Source organism: Neophocaena asiaeorientalis, unplaced genomic scaffold, assembly GCF_003031525.2.
Source record: "Neophocaena asiaeorientalis asiaeorientalis breed wild unplaced genomic scaffold, Neophocaena_asiaeorientalis_V1.1 scaffold212, whole genome shotgun sequence".
Taxonomy (NCBI): domain Eukaryota; kingdom Metazoa; phylum Chordata; class Mammalia; order Artiodactyla; family Phocoenidae; genus Neophocaena; species Neophocaena asiaeorientalis.
In genome coordinates, this window is record NW_020174046.1 from 1,096,991 (window position 1) to 1,114,908 (window position 17,918).

The following is a 17,918-nucleotide window of genomic DNA, read 5'->3' on the forward strand; positions in this document are numbered from 1 at the left end:
AGAAAGAAGATATCTCAGAAAACCTTGTAACACAATTTCAGCACTTACACAAACCATAAAGTAAAGAAAAAGCAATTTATTTCCAAAAAGCAGCTAAAACACAGAGAATTAGTTAACCAATTATTTATAAAAGAGGTAGATGTTTCTTTCTAAGAGAAATATGAATGAAGTTAAAACGAACTGAGACTGGTTTTAGACATCATTTTCCCCCCATCTCTATTATATGGATCTGTGTCTCACGAAACATTAGAAGGTCACAGAATCCTAAGGCAGAATCAAGAATGTTTACAAGGCCACTGCGTTTTGAAGTAGGCTTGAATCACTCAAACAGCATAGTGCCTGAGTATAGACTATCAATCACCACATTATATTTAATAATGTTATATCTCTTTTATGTTTGTTTATTAACTTATGCATTCTTATATAAGTGTGTGGTAGCTAGTTTGTTTTGAACCTGAGCTATCCTTTTCAGTTAAAAATACTTTCTAGAAAAAGTTTAAGTACAAATATAACTATTAAATGTCTTATGAAGGTGGTGAAGTCTTCCTTCCCTGGATATCCTAAAATGTAATACCTGTATAAAACAAAGATCTCTCCAAAGCCCCCAATCGATGCAGTTGTACAAGTAAAATTCCAGGTAAATGACTTGTTATTTGAATTTTCATTTAGAAAAAGGAAAAACCTTTCCAAGAATTCCTGAAATGTTGTAATTTTGTATGAAATCAATTGATGAAAAAAACTTAAATGTGGGCCCTAAAGACAAGCACAGCATTGATAAAAATGCAGGGTTCACACGGTCTTATAAATTGTTTTAACTTTAGAATACCCCCATGCACATAAATGTGTATTTGCATAAGCGTGTGTGTACACACGCATACATACATAGATGACTGGATACACACATGCTCACATATACACAAATATCCTCTCTTCTTTGTCCCTATGCAGATTATTACTCCCTGCCTACAAATGACCCCAAGGAAGTAAGTACACTTCTTGGCTGAACAATTTATCAACAGCTTGAAGTGACAGGAATGGTGATTCAATCCCGTGTCCTCACATATCAGATGTAGGCCACATTCTTCAGTCTGCAGAACCAGAAAGGGAAAAAGTCCCTGTCGCATTTGCCCTTTCATAGAGATGGAAATATTATTAGAAAGGACATAAACAGACTAATTAAATCACAGCAGTATGGCTGGGATGACAGCTGGTACAGCGTGTGACTGAGAAGATCCATATCTGTGAGCAGGAGGTACTTCACTTCCAATCCATTCGCTATTAGGTGCTTTCAAGCTTGCTGTGCAGACATTAAATAATAACATATCATTTCCAGGACGAAAACGATGTAAAGAAATAAAAAAGGCTTTCTAACCAAGAAATCTTTTGTGCAACAGAGAAAAAAAATCATTTACCACTCAGTTCTGCTTTTGAGATAAAGATGTAATAATGCCATTACCTTTCATCAGCAGGATCCTTGAAAATCAACACTCTTTGCTTATCATGCTGTGAAATACAAATAGAGCTAAAGGCATGGTCTGCGAGGCACTGCTGCAGCGATATTAACTAACAGATCTGCCCTTTGTGAAGGAAACCGTATCCGTTTCATTAGTGCAGACTCTAATTCAAAACTGTTGAAAATGAACTGCACATACTGTTTTAATAACAACATTCCTAATCATTATCAAACTGGTAATTCTCTCAGCACTGAATGGAAGGGTCTGTGTTTCCATTATGACCTGCTGTTAAAGAAAACCATATTTAAATCCTCTATTTTTCCTATCTTCCAAATGATCCAGGTTCATCTGGGGGAGGGGGGTACTAAAAGCCTGCAAGATGATGTATGCCACATTATTTCTTCATAAGTGAATTGACATTTTTAGACATTCATGTCGACTACTATATTATTTACTTATTATCACTAAGTTATATTTTGTATTCAGTTGGACATGCCATGGTTCATACAAATGGCTTTGTACACTTTTGGAATATTTGGACAGTGCAGAGAGGAATCACAGTCATATAAATGCGAGATGCTAAGTCTGATGACAGGCATTGGGCTCAGAGTTAGAAACTTGTGTGCTCACGCTCACAAAATGTTAAACCATGAACAACACCCTTAGTAACAGCTCAAAGAATATGTTCTCTAATGTTAGGTTATCAGGAGATATTTAAAGATTTATATCATCAAACATTATAATTTACAGAACACAACGTTGAAGGTTTATTTTAATCATATGAAGTTAAAATATAAGATAAAATAATGGAGGATCATATTAATGAAAAAAATAAGAGTTACCTGATCTTAAAAAGATTGAATAAGGCCTGGGGTTATTTTAAACTGAAAAGTTTGCTCCCACTATATGTTACTTTGAAGGTCCTATAAGCATTATAGCATGTTGATGTACGTTGACGATCATATTTAGGGCTTTCCTCAATGAAAACTGAAGGCTGTAATAAATGCATTCAATCTCCTAGAATGTGATGGAGTCTACCATATAGCATATCCAATTGGATATCCATATCCAACATATCCTTATGTTTTATGATTACACAAGGATACAGCAACAGAATAAAATCATTTAATTTATATTTCTTAGTATGAAATGCTTATATTATCAGTTTATTTCATTATCCTGTCATTAGTTGGAGTAAGCAATACGCAATACTAAAACCAAAAGGAAAACATTGGGCTAATATTTTCTACTTATGCTCTCCAACTGTCCATATAAATTAAAAATTTTTTTATGAAAATGAAACAGACACTACAGAAAAAGTGGAAATATTCTCTGCATTCTGCTTATCTTCACCATACAATACATTTAATAATTCATACAGAAAACTAGTATATGTTATTGTTCATACTCTAATGATTTTCTTTACATATAGGAGTGGATTCAGAAATACATGCTCAAATATGTTTAAATGAGAAGTGTTCTTTTTAATATGGAAATGTATTTTTTCCATAGTGCCCTGTTATGATCACTAATGTTTTTATTCTTTTATATGCACAATAAAGATCCAAAATATGTTATGAGAAAAAATGCAAAATGATGCCAAGCACTTTCTAGAAAATCATGAAAAAGAGCTTAATAAAATGACCAGTTATTACCGCATGTGCCTCTTTTTTTCTTATATTCAAAATAAATATTTTCCACCATTATCTGTCATATGTAATGGTTACATAATCTGTGAAATGATATGTTACAATATACATAATGATGGCATGTTTCGAACATTTAGGTTGTTTCAGTTTTGTATTTCATTTTAGAAATCACTGTAAAGAATAACTTCTTGCCTTTTATCTTCTAATCATTTCAAAAATCAAAGAATTTTAGAACCAAGGGGTTGACTGGGCATCAAGCTCCCTATTTATTAAATAAGAAATCTGAGAAATTAAGAGACCTAACTAGCTAAGTTATTTATTAGCAGTGTTATTACTAGAAGCTGAATCTTCTGACATATTTTGCTCTCTGCTCCCCAATCTCTGCTTTTGGAAGCATCTAGAAGGACTTGTTTGATCATACTACAAGTTATTCAAATGACAATTTTGTCTTAAATTAGCTATTTATTCTTTATATTTTCACATTAGATTACCTTATTTAAAATATTTAATGAAGAAGAAATGCCAGAAATATTAAATATTTTAAAATGCATTGAAAATTATGAAAGCATAGCTTACTACTTTTTAGCTTTTCATTGCTGGAATAAGCAATTTTGTGTGAAATGTCAGGATATGAAGACATCTTTTGCATAAGAAATGATGTGAACCATATGGCTTATTCACCATCAATTGAATTACAAACCATGGCAGTTCCTACACTTTTAGGAGATGCTTATGTGGTCCTTCCATTAAAATTCCACTAATGTGACATTTGTGAAAAGGTTTATGTTTGGACATACTTTCCTCACCATATGAGAAGCCACAGAGAGCAAAGGCATAGATTAAAAGTGTTTACATATAAATTGAAAGCTATCAGTTCTAAAATACTTCTCATTTCATGTGTCAGAATTTTTTTGGCCTTTTAGGGTAGTCTTGTGTGTTTCCATGTTTACAAGTCCCTGGCTGTTAATATTATTAAATTTTACTCATCAGACAGGAAGAAGGATCTTAACAATCATTGTTAGGCAAAGAAACATTAAGAAAGCTAAAAAAAAAAATTCCACATTTAATCTGTTAAACAATGGCAAATTTCTTATGAATCAGTGATACTGTAATTGAACTGGAGACATTTTTAGAGCAAGCTTGCTTTGGCTTTTTCACCCTCCGATTTGGAATCTGCTCACAGTACTGCCAGCTTAACCAAAAAGGATTAACTCTCATATCCAACTGAGAACACAGATAATTCTCAGTAATTGGTAAAAAATGAAGATGAATGGGGCTGAGAGATAAGGAGCAATTAGCTCATCAGCAGTTACAGCTGTGCACTCAATCCGGATCCATCTCTTGAGTCTCGGCCCCTTTTAAAGAACCTACACAGAATAAGCATAGGATGCCCCCTCCCCAAAAAATTGCTATACCTGCCCATCATTTCTCTAGTCTTCCATTTTATTTCCTTCCTATACAAAGACACCTGTCATAGCATGCTATGTAAATTACTACCTCTCTCAGGACCTATGTCTAAAGCCAATCTTCTTTTTAAACTTTTTTTTTTTAATAACAGAAACCAAATGACTACTGTAGACACTCTTAAATTCCCTGTCAATCGTTTCATTATAGCAGCATCATCTGTTTGAAAATATAAGCAATTCCCTCATCTAATTATAGGAAGGATTTGAGGTTCATTAACATTGCCAAAGCAGAGAATCCAATGTGCAACTACAGAGCTCTGCTTGGTGGCCTGTGTTCTCAGTTTCCTTTTATTTGCTTTCTCAAGGTCTCCAAGACTTTTTCCTGAAATCATAAAATTAATTTTTCCTTCTAAATAGACACATGAGATAGAAGAAAGGAAATGACTGCAATGTAAACTATTTTATTTCTTTGGGAATGGTTTAAAAAAAAAAGATAAGGGGATGGTCAGCCAGGGAAGATAATTTTATCTCCCTATCTGCCTAGCATTTTTTTTTTCATTGTTTTGTTTTGTTGGTTGATGGACAGAGGTAAGGAGTAAGGAATACCATTGATGAACACAGCTATTTAATCCCAAATTCAAGCTCTTGTTTTTACTTGAAACTCCTATATCTTTGTAACTATTGCAAGTTTGAAAAAATGCAAAAGAATCCTACATTTCAGGCATATGAAATGTGTTCAAGTTTGTGGATCACTACATTAGGGTATTCTTGCCTACTTTACATGGTGTTCAGAGACAGAAATTCTGAAGTCTTAAGATTACTTCACTTCCTTAAAGAAATAACAGCAGTTCGGGGGTTATGACTATAGTTTAAACAATAAGATTTTCTTGGGACATCTGTTTTGAGATCACATTTTGAATAGATATGAACTCATTTCCTACTAAGCAAGCAATCTACTATTGTTGATAGCTGTTTACCAGTTCTATGAGTCAGATATTAGCTTGTGGCAAAGGTCCCTCTTAAATCCTCCGAGTATTCTTTAAACTGTGTACATAGTGTTTTCCTTAAATAAAATGTTAAGAGAAGTAAAAATGCAGTCTTTTCCTGCCTCTTGGTAAATTATAGTCCACAAACTCTTGCACTTGGGAATAATATTTAATGTATTTATCTTTAGAGTCGTTTCCTTTGTTGTCATTAGTTAAGGGGGTAAGATATTAGGTTTAGCAAGTATTTAAATAACAGAGAAACTACTAAGAGATGCTCACTATGTCAATATTTATATAGCAGTTAAAAACTAGAAGTAAAATTAAGTTTCCTTTATTTAGATTAAATCGATTGTGATTAATTTAGTACCCTCAAAAATGTGCATGATGCCAAAAAAAAAGAAGATAAGCAGATAAAACATAGCTATAGAGACTATGAAATTGACCTTGGGTTCACCGGTTTTAAATTCGGCTTTTCCAATATCCCAGTCCCAATTTCCAAGCAGCATTTTTTAAGCTGGTTATGTAGATCAGTCCTTAAAGCAAAAAAATAGCAATTTATCTGGCCTGTATGTTGTGGATAGCGTTGCCACTAAAAAGAATCCAGGACATTTTTCCTTCTTATCTGCAATGTAGCTCATATCAGCCAACCTGTCACAAGATAGTACTTGATATAAACAAGAGATTGCAAAGACATCTCAGTAATCAATATCAGGATGGCTACAGTATGGAAACCCCAACCAGTGCATATCATTTGTCTCAGCATCTATTTCTATGGCCGAATGAAGCATTAATTCAAATCATAAATCTATGGTGATTTAAATCTGGGAATGAGCACCTGCCTGCTTTAATGATTTATTTTGTACATTTCAGTAAGCAGGAGATTTGTCCATATGAACTGACAGGTCACCTTCAGATGCCAGGAGCAGACTGTTTATCACCATGCAGACTAGCATCTCATCTTAGCAAGTAAATATTAAACTAAAAGAATCCAATTGATTGTGGATGAGGGAGAATGGCGACACAGCCATATATTTTACTCAGCCTGCTGATGCCTCACTCAGATCTATCCTGAAATCCTCACTTCTTCCTAAAGTTATCATTCTGTTGGAAAGATGCAAGCTCAAGGTTACCACGTAAAATTGGGATATAAAATAATTATTTGTCAGTGTCATAGGTTTCTTCAAACACCTTTTTTTCTGGTTAATTTTTACAATTCATATTAAGAACTAGAGAGGGTCTTCTATAATAAGAATATTCCTTCACCTCATCAAGCCAAATGAAATGAAACCAAGCAAAGAAAAAAATTCTATTTTCTAACAGCACTAAGGTTTTACTTACAACCAAGGAGTAAGGAAGTGGGGCGGGGGAAACAGTGTTTCTACATAGAGAAGCCTGAAACATTTAAATAACGCGTGAGCCAGATGAGTATAAGGGAAAATAGAACCCTGAATTGACTTCAGAAATGTCACTGGATTTGGGCAGGGCTGAGTAGTAACAATACATCATTTAAGTAGCACCTCTCTGAGGGGTTTCACTACTTCCAAGGGCCAAGTGACAGATTCGTGAGAGCTGTACATTTGTATTCTGAAATATAAGGCTTCTGAGATTCTTGGAATACCTCCTGGAATTCATAGGTTTCAATACCACTTCCTAAGCGCCTTGTGCTAGCTGACGTTCCTGGGGGATCCACCGCATCCTGTTATGACTGTCTGCTTACTTAACCACCCCTACCCATAGGAGTGTACGCCCCTTGAGTGCTGAGGCTGCGTTAGGATTATTTTTGTGTTCCTAGAATAAGCTAAAATCAAACATACAACAAAATCCAAATGACGTTACAGCTACCCCCAAATTTACTCACAGGCCTGCAGCTTAACAAATAATACCTAGCAGAGAGAATAGGAAAACAGAGGAGGAAGCAGTCGGTGGCTGTAAAAAGAGGAAGAGGGTGATTTTCAGGAGGGTAAGTTGGGAGAAATAATAACAAAAGCACTACCCACATGACTAACATTATGGGTGACCAAAAAAATGTGATAAACAGACACTGTAATGAATAAAATGATAAGCACTTGTCAAATATGATTTCCTTTCATTCTCACGATGCAGATACTAGTTTCTATGCCATTTTTCAGATGTGGAATGCGAGGCTCAGAAAGTTCACATAATTTTCCAAAGTCACGGAGCAAATAGTTATTGAACACTTACCATGAGGCAGGCACTATCCTCAGAACCAGAGAAGACTGGAGTCCATTTAAAGCAATTGCTCAAAATTGCCGTGATCTATGCAAGCTCAACCTCCCATCCCCACATTGCTCTGTACCGTCCCCGACTCTACCCCATCCCTCCCCTAAACTCTCTTTCCCTGATCTCTAGGTAAAGAAGAAGGGGGCAGGGGGTGTGCTCAGGAAGGGTAATAAATCACAAATTCTTAGAGGACAGTAATGTGTGAGAATAGAATAAAAATGACAATGAATAACATTTCCCCCCAAATCAGCTACAGATCTCTAACATACATAATCCATGAGTTTTAGGGACTAGCAATGGCACTAATGTTAACACAATCTCAAAATATTAAGACCCTTTAGGAAAATTCAAATAAATTTCTGTTTCTGGTTCAAATTGGATGATGGGTGTCAAAAAAAAAAAAAAAGCAATATAAACTAGCAAGTGAATACCTTAATGGAAGAAAAGTGATTTCTTCCAACTAAAAAGCAAATTTAAATTGCTTCTTAGTTTAAGTCATTATGATAGCCTAGCTATCCAAATAATTATGATAAGCACAATTTGGTCAGAGGGCAAGTATTATTCCATAATATCAAATATTAAGTGTATGCCAACGCTTAATTATGAGCTATGGTCTCTTTACCTTATGCCTGTTGGTTTCTCCAAAGCCAGCTTCTGTTCTGCTGCTCAGGAAATTTGACAGAGGTATAATATTTTAATATATTTTGTTCAAGTGTTATTAAATTGCCTAACTTAAAGATCCCTCCTCACAACACCAGCTACCAACAACAGCCCACATTAAAGGCTTACTCTCCTAAAATTTTGAAAACAATCTAAATTATGCTTTGGAATCACAACTATAGTTTAGAGTGGCCAATTACTTGTTTTTAAAAGTGTCCAATTTTGCTCTGTTTTATTGGGCAAAGTAAAAGACTAGTATTTTAAAATAATATGTAGTCAATAGTTCTAAAAACAGAATTACAATTCTTTCATTTTACTTTAGTATCGTTTTTAACTTTTAAAAGTTTAAATTGATGTGTGTAAACTATGCCCTAAACCGTCCACCGCCCTCCATCTTCTCAATAGAAGCACTGCAAATGCGAACGCTGGCACTTCCCTTAGTCCTTTTCAGATTTTGAGCCGTGTCTTTGGCTTTCTTCCACATCTTTTTGTTCAAGAATTGCTACCTCCTTCTTTATCATACTCTCAAGTCAAAGCCGTTAACGCCTCTCCTTTTCTATTTCTCTTGTCCAGTTCTGTTGAAAAGTTCTATTTTTCCCCTTTTTACATTAGAAGCTGCTCTTTGGCATCACTGAAGTGGTGGTGTTTTGTGTTTTGTGTATGTGTTTTAAAATTACTTCCTACTAGGTTACTCATATCTAGCACATGATTCCATGAACAGTTGTGAAAATGACTTATCACTGAAGTCCACAGTATTCCTTCATACACACCCCCTACCTGTAGGTCAATGGACTGAAAGTAGGGAGCTGCTGATTAGCTAAAGAAATAATCTGTTAAAATGTTGCACAGAAAAGGAAATCTAATTGAACTTCCATAAATTATTGTGTCTCTCATGAACATGTATGTTGGATATAGTCTTGTGTACATCTTGCATCCAAATTCCTCTTGCTCAATTATATTTTGAGCATGATTTCTACATTTTAAAGGGAAATAATACAGTGCAGTGGCAGAAAAAAATGTTTTATGTCACAAACACACAGACGCTAAAGATATCATCAATAAAAATTTAACTCTCATTTGAAGTTGTGTTTGACAAAACAAATTACCCAAATTAATTCTGCAAAGAGAAAGCTGTTCCTTTTTGGTTTAAACAGTAATGGTTAACTTTCCATCCCTCCATACCTCAAGAAAGAAAAAGATCAAATTAAGAAATTAAAGTGGCATTTTTTAAATAAGAGAAACTGATAATGGATGTATACAGAAAGAATTAATTATCAGCATAATTCTTATTCTTGGCAGTACATGAAAAGATTAAGTTTATATGTTTTGCTGCTAAGGCACATTTCTTATTTGATAACCAATGCATTAAGAATAAAAAAACTAGTGTGTGGTTTTGTTTGTAAATATTCTTCTGTCATCTTACCTATAATAAATATTTTTGAATTCTGACTATTAGAACTTATTTGTATTATGAAAGATGTTAACTGAATTCTTACAGTAGAGGTTGCAGACATAAAGTTAATTCCTACATTTAAAAATAATGTTGCTAATTATTTATTTAGAGTGTGTGTTGTTAGGCTAAGTGGTTTCTTCAAAATGTACACTATTTTCAAAGCTAAAGGGGCCAACTTCTTGAACGGGTAGCCAATAATTTTGTTCTGGAAAAGAAAGTCATTGAGTAGCAAAATGATCACAGTAAGTTTCAGTGAACATAAAACTTACCGACACTTGAATTCATGTCCCCATTTTCAGAATCTGCTCCATGTTGGTTACTACTGGCATGATAGTTGCTCATAGCTTCTAATTTGATTTTTTTCACCTTCATTGCTTCGGCGATCGCTGCATTGGTAGCAGCGGCAGCTGCTGCAGCTGCTGCTGTCAAACCTTCAAAAAATAAATTAAAAATGAGGTAATTCAAATTCTGATTTTTCACGTGAGTCCATGTGCTTTATAGAACACATATACAACATATTGAAGTATCTGCTTCCTTTATGCAGCACTCTGATATCATATATTCATTCCCAGCTAACCAGTGAAACTATGTTGATATCATAGAGTGCTCTCTGAACTCCCATATTCAATATTAGCAAAAGCATGATTTGTACACAGAAGGAGAGTAGTAGAAATGCAGACAGAATTCGCCCTCAAACAAACCCATCTGAACATGTCATTCCTGGCTCCAAATCCTCTACAGCTGCCTACGGTGGGGGGGAACTAGGGGGTGGTGAAGGAAATCTGAACTGCTTAGCTTAACTCACAAAGCTTTTCACTAAAATTGGAAACCTACCTAATCACCCAAAGTTTCCCTATTCTCATGCCATGCTCCCCCTATGCTGAACGTGGCCCCAGTACCCACACGTGCCCTGCCTCTTCAAGCCCCTGCTTTTGCAATTGCCATTGCCTTTGTCTGGAACATTCTAGTCCTGTGAGTCACTTCCCCCACTTGTCATCCTCCAGTATTCTAGTCCCAGAGTTGACCTTTCTAACCACTATGCCACACAGTCTCCAGAAAGTTTGTCTCTGTTCATCCAGAAAACGGGAGGTGGCAGTGATCATGAGATTAGATAAAACAGTTTGAGGCCAGATACGGAAGATCAGAAAGTGAAGACCTGGCTTTAGGTACAGGCTCTAGGTAACCAGCAGAGGTTTTGGAGCACAGGAGCGATTTGTTTTCCTTAAACGTGTGAACTTTTACCGAGTCAATTCACTTCATCCGACATCTTTCATCAGCAAAATGAAAGACACTGAAACGTGTGAATGATCTCTGCTAACTCTAAAACTCTGACAGTCTATGAGAGGATATACACACACACCCGCCCACACCCTCATACTCCTTTTGCTATGTTGCTTCAGAATTTCTGGCTACAGCGCTTCAGCCTGCTTTGAATTTATGTATGATTTATTTCCACTTGCAGCTGGTGGATTTGAGACTGAAGCCTCTCTCCCTCTTTTCCTCCCCACTAATCATCACTTCTAGTTACTATAGCAAATAAGTTGCAGCCTCAGGAATTAGAAGAAGGTCTTTTTCCCTAGAAACCTCTGCTTTTTTTTTTTTTTTTTTTTTTTGAGGTTAGGGGGATACCTCACCTTTCCTACAGATCAGACCAAAGAGACCTTGACAACTTTCACCCCAACGCAATAAGACCTTCAGACTGACTCTTTGCATGACAAACTGGTAACTGCCCCCTAAAAAGGCACTGATCTGAACTCAAAGAATTCATCTGGGTCTCGACTGAACACTTATTGCCCTTTAAGTCCCAACTTGAACTGATTCTCTCATCTTCCTATGATTGAATTTTCTCCCCAGTTACTCATTTCCTTCAAAGATGTTTCAGAAGATTTTCTTTCCTGTTCTCTTAAAATTCTCTTTGTGTTTCCCAGAAAATCTCTCTTCCTCAGTTTCGCCTTGTCACCAATGTGAACATCCCACTTGTCCTTTCCCTTCATTGCCTGGTGTTGTCCCATATCCAATTTATGACACATCTAGGGTCTTTATCTTTGATTTATGTGGCAGGTAAATCTTGTTCCATAGTATTCAAATAAGAAAGAAAAAACTACCACTTGAGATATGATTGTTATTATTGGATAGATCTGAATCAAGCTCAGTAGCATGAAACATAACTATGCTTGGTATGGCCTTACACAAGCTATAAAATCTTCTTAAGTATGGTTTCTTCATCTGTAAAGTCATCCTTTTCACAAAGGGATAATAGAAGGATTAAATAAGATAAACTATGTGAAGAATGCCACATAATGTTTAGTAAAAACTAGGCAGGCCTTGTGTTCTAGTTTTTACTGCAGCAAGTCAAGCCCAGTCCTAGCTATGACTCAAGCAGGATACAGTGGGCTGGCTGCAGCCTCCCTCAGCTAGAAGTATCCTGCTTCTCCTTAGCTGCCAGCATTAACCCTTGACTTTTAAAAATGTTTTTCACAATTTTATTATTTATCTGATCTTATTTATGGTACTCTTCTCTTTTTCCATTTGACAGTTTTTCCCCCCTTAGATTTACACTTCTAATGCAAATTCCAACAGATAGATGTGTGTGTGACACACACATGCTATAACCATAATACTTTTGAAATATTCTATTTTCAGTCCAGTTTCATGAAAGCAAGAAGAAAGAGCTATGACATTTGCAACAGTTGCTGATTTAAGTTTCACTAACTCACCTAACTGTTTGATGGGTTCTCAAATTTAATTCTTTAATAGCTTTCACACTCAGACAATTTTCTCCATCTCCCCTGGCTTCCCCTAGTGTAAGCTGCCACTTTTTGTTCCCTGAAGTCTTGTAATTATTTCTTAACAGCTTCCACTTTCTCTACCTCCAATCTCTTATGATTCATACTGCAGTCAACGTGACCTTATGAAAACAAAAATCTAACCCTGGCATTTGATGCCTGCTCTGAGGAACAAGGTGGGTGCTTCATGTGTCTGTCAGGGCCCTGTGTGCTCAAGTACCCTGCTTATCTGTATGGCATTATCTTTCCCCCAGGTCTCCTTTGCTCTGTGTGCTCCAGACATATAGGGGTCTTTCACAACCTCTAGTGGACTACATTTCCTCTTTCAAGCCAGACTTTGCACATGCTGTTCAGACTTTCTAGAAAATCTCTCCTGTCCCCTGCCCCAGATCTGTCCTTTCATCTGTCATGTGAGGCTTAAATATGATGCCCTAGGAGGAGCAGGCTCAGGACCCTGACTCTTCAATCTACCTGGGAAAGAGCTCCAACACTTCAAGAATCAGCCTAAGACTCACTTCTTTTAAAGAGCTGACCTTCTCCACCCTAATCCTCAAGAGTAGAGCTAGTGGTCCACTTACTTGTGTTCTCAGCCCTGTTGAATGAAAGTCTGCATTCTCTGTGCATCAGAATCACCCACAGGGCTTTAAAACCATGCAAAGAACTGAGTCCTACCATCTGAGATTCTGGTTCGGACACGTCCATCTGTATATTTTGGTTGAGTTTACTGTTCCTCAGGTCACTTTAATGTGCAATCTGAGAACAGAAACTCACTCAAACTATTTATTGCTCCTTTTTTGGGGTGGGGGGTGTCGCTCAGGGGGGGTCGGTGTAGGGCTAGCTCCTCCGACTAGGTTATAACACTGAAAGGACAGAAATAATTTCTTAGTATATGTATCCCAAACATTGAGCACAAAGCCTGGCACAAATTGTCACTGAATGAAAAAACGCTTCTCAAACTGGATTACATGGAAAGCCACAGGAGAAATATGGGCATTATTTTGACAATATCCATGTAAGTAATTTAAAATATTATGTTCATATTACAGTCAATGTAAATATACTAGGAGTAGCAAATCTCATTAATTTAATAAAAAGCATTTACTTTCCAAAGCTACATCTGCCTAGGACTGGAGAGAATCATGAAAGTCTCACACTCACCTCTGCATTGATTGCACTTCCTGTTGGCCTTGCCATGGCCCTTTCAAATCTCTTATATAATTCTCAAATTCCCTCCAACTTGCTGTCTCTAGTAAAAACTTAGTTTAGAATCTATACACTCACTTTAGAAAGAGGTCCCACTGTATAGTTTGTTCCCTATTGAAGCTGCCTTTGAAAAAATAAGTGTAATAAATTCACAAAATAACACTCGTTTTTGGTCTATACTTCATAGAGAGTTCACATTGTAAAAACACTTCCTATCCAATCAAGAATGCTCTACCTGTGTAACATGCATGCACCTAGAGATTATTATACTAAGTGAAGTAAGTCAGAGAAAGACAAATATCATGTGATATCACTTATATGTGGAATCTAAGAAAATGATACAAATGAACTTACTTACAAAACAGAATCAGACTCACAGCTTAGGAAACAAACAATGTTACCAAAGGAGAAAGGTGGGATGGAGGGTAAATTAGCAAATTGGGATTAACAGATACACTCTACTATATATAAAATAAACAACAAGGACCTGCTGTATAGGTCCTTGAGCCATACTGAACTATATTCAATATCCTGTAATAGCCTATAGTGTAACTGAATCACTTTGCTGTATACCTGAAACTAACACAACATTGTAAATCAACTATACTGCAAAATGAAATAAAAATTTTTAAGAAAAGAATGGTCTGCTTGTGTAAACACTGGCAGCCCATAACATTTACCACACACTTTTCCTCCCTCCATAACCCTTTCTCACTTAGAACTCTTCTCCACCTGCCTCATAATCAGACTTCAGCATATTCTCCTTCAATATCTCACCCTGAAGCAGTGAATTTATGACTGCTTTTAACTCTTCCCAATCAAAACAAGTCATTTTTCCCTTAGAACTAGGTAATCCAGCGTTTCTCCAAGTGATAATCTACATCAAATACAGCTGCAGAGTGTGGTAAAGTTGAAGGTTATCTTCCTTGGGGCCACATTCATAGACCCTATCTCTGAGATGGACTGAGGAATCAGTATTTTTATCTTTCAGTAGCTTGATTCTGATGCTCCCTACCCTTAGATTATTTGATGACAGTAGTGTACATTATTAAATTGTGTCTACACCTTACAGTAAAAGCTTTTTAGCTAGGTAGATCATCTCTGTGGCGGTTTCTGAAAGTGAGTATGCTTAAGAATCAACAAGGAAACTTGTTAAAATACAAAACAGGTTGGACCAATAATCAGAATCTGAGACATACTGCTGTAGTGTGATGCAGACTTTTGAAAAATGAGTCTTCTGTGCCTCTACCCTTGCAGAGCAGAAGCAAGGAGGCCAGCCAGGTAACACAGCACTTCTGTGTGTTATAGATCCAGTAGCCATGCACGTTATTAACTCAACCAACCACTTACATATACGAATCTATTTGGTATATACAGTAATTGTTAATTAAACAGCTTGGGTAATTTCTCAAGATTCTTCAATCAGGTAAAATTTTCACAAGATTTCCTTCTGTCATTGAGAGAAAAATTACATATATATTACATAATGCATGTGTGTGTGTATGGTGAAGAAACAAATAAATGAACAAATGTTTTCTTACACTTAGGAATGATTAACCCATCTATTTTACCTCATGAAACTTTCTTTTTACACTCTCCAAGAACAATTATAGTATCTCACACACAAAGACAAAAACATACATTAAACTGAGAAGTCAAATGTAGTATCATTTCATTTTATTTTAAAAGGTTCTAAATCCAATTTTATCATCAGCAATGGGGAAACTTTAATGTATACTTAAAATTCTTTTGCCATTGATAAAATAATGTATTGAGAGATAGTTGGTTTAAAAAAGATGTTTTCCTTCAGAGAAAGGATAATAAGTCATATACTGTGCAACTCGTAGACCTTCTTTTGGCCCTCAGAAAAGGGACTGTACATCAAACTTAGGCTAAAGCCCATAGGCCTTATGTCATGCAAATATATTTAGGCTTCTTTTTTTTCTATTTGATCTTCACGAACTCTACCACTTACAATTCAAAAGAATGAATAGATTTTTACATACAATTTAGAAAAACAGCTTGTCATATTAGTGTTTGAATTATGCTACAAACTCATTGCAGCAGGCTCCATTCTGTTCTACTCCTTCAGAGCAAATTCTATATTACTTTTTTAACCAGCTATTGTTAGAAATTCTTTATTTTTATCTTGGCTTATAGATTTCTTTTACTTGTACTTTTATTTCTTTCTTTCTTTTTTTTTTTTTTTTTTTTTTTACAGCGGCCATGGCTCACGGGCCCAGCCGCTCCGCAGCATGTGGGATCTTCCCGGACCGGGGCACAAACCCGTGTCCCCTGCATCGGCAGGCGGGCTCTCAACCACTGCGCCACCAGGGAAGCCCTACTTGTACTTTTATTTTTTGATGGTCCATGAAAACCTTTTAAAGTTCTTGTTGAAACAGTGACTGGCATGGAAATTCCTAGCTATGTAAACTCACTATCATATAAGGAGTAAACATACAGTCATTGGAAAACAAAACACTCCAAAAAGCCATACAAACTTTGGACAACATGCATCAAATTTATATGAACTACTGCAGCAAGTTATGTAATTCCTAAGGCTTCCAAATTGCTGTCTTTAAAGCAGAGATATCAGTTCTGACCTCATAGCAGTATTGTGGGGAATAAAGGTAAAATAATGTACACAACAGCATGGGCACATACTAAGCCCTCTGAAAATGGTAGTAAACATTATCAAGTAACCCGTAATATCCATCAGGTCATTTAGTTTTACCTTTGTTCAGTTATTCACAAAAATGCAAATATGACAAAAGTTATCTAACAGTGTATGGTGAAAATTTAAACATTTGACAAATGGACACCTGAAAATCATGCTTCTATCAAATCATTTGATTTAGTAGCCTACACTGATCAAATTTATCATAAAATGACTGTCTCCACTCTGTGCTATATTGATACAAACCCTTTGCTACTTCAATTCAATATCCTGAAACCAATCCATGGGTTTATCATTTGGAAGGGAAGCAGGCATTATTATTCCTTGAGAGCCTTATTTTGCTTTGCAAAGATAGCATTTTTCTTCTGTTCTCAACTTTCATCAAAACAGCCTTTAAATCCTTCAAATGCTGTTATACAATCCTGATTGCTCTCTCTAAAAAGGGAAAAGTATCCCCATTCTATTTTTTTCAAATAAGTTAGTACCCCTAGTTATAAAGAGCAGATTACAACTATAGATTATAAATATCAATAAAAGAGACATATTGCTGTCAAATTCTTTCTCTGATCTGTTTGTTTGCTCATTAACTTGAAAGGTCTAATCTTTGATCTTTGGTTTCAAAGACATCAAGATGACTTCCAAATGTTTGATATGTTGTCTACTTTTACATCACATTCCATATAAAATGCATTTCCCAAGACCTAATGGCTAAATAAAATTAGTTATAAGCAAGAGATAGTAAGCATTCAAAGCTTCCATATGATAGACTTTTTATTAGGCTATGTCACTTTACCCAAATGTAGAAAAAAGTACTCTAACATGCACTCATTTATAGCCAATAGTAGTTATTATTAATATTCTGGAATTGATAAGTTATTTATGTCTGGCATTCTTCCTATTGCTTATTCAGGGAGACAGGCAGCTTATAAATATCTCATCACTCCACCATCACAGAAATTTCATCGACAGTGCTCATGCACAGCTATTAGCAATATGAATCTAACCATTACAAGAAGGAGGAAAATCGAACATGTGGCATTAATACGCAGCCCTGGTTCCTAACCATCTGATAGGCAGATGGTGTGAAGCGGATTCTCCAGCTGAAATGAAGGGGCACATCATTTAAAACCTTGTTTGCATTCTAACTGATATCAGTGCCATATTGATATACATGATACATCATGGCAGTATTTGAACAATCTAGTTTGTTTCAGTCATAAATGTTTACAGCCTTGTTTTTTTAATCTTATAAGCATGTTCAGAAGAGTGTATTTTTAATTTATGAAACCTATTGTTTACTTCTGTTGAACTACAAGATTAGTGGAAAGCAGGAATATTAAATTACTTCAGCTAGAGCAATATAACAAAGACAGATGAATAAAGTGGGTTTCTATTTTCAATAA

General features: G+C 35.8%; 1 protein-coding gene across 1 annotated transcript in view; it reads right to left on the reverse strand.

Moving 5' to 3' along the window:
* DACH1 (dachshund family transcription factor 1) overlaps window positions 1-17,918 on the reverse strand; it is a 414,090-nt gene that overhangs the window by 180,319 nt on the left and 215,853 nt on the right. The window contains exon 3 of the mRNA XM_024753964.1: window positions 10,119-10,280. Within this exon, the coding sequence (XP_024609732.1) occupies window positions 10,119-10,280 (162 nt within the window). The remainder of the gene's footprint in view (window positions 1-10,118; window positions 10,281-17,918) is intronic.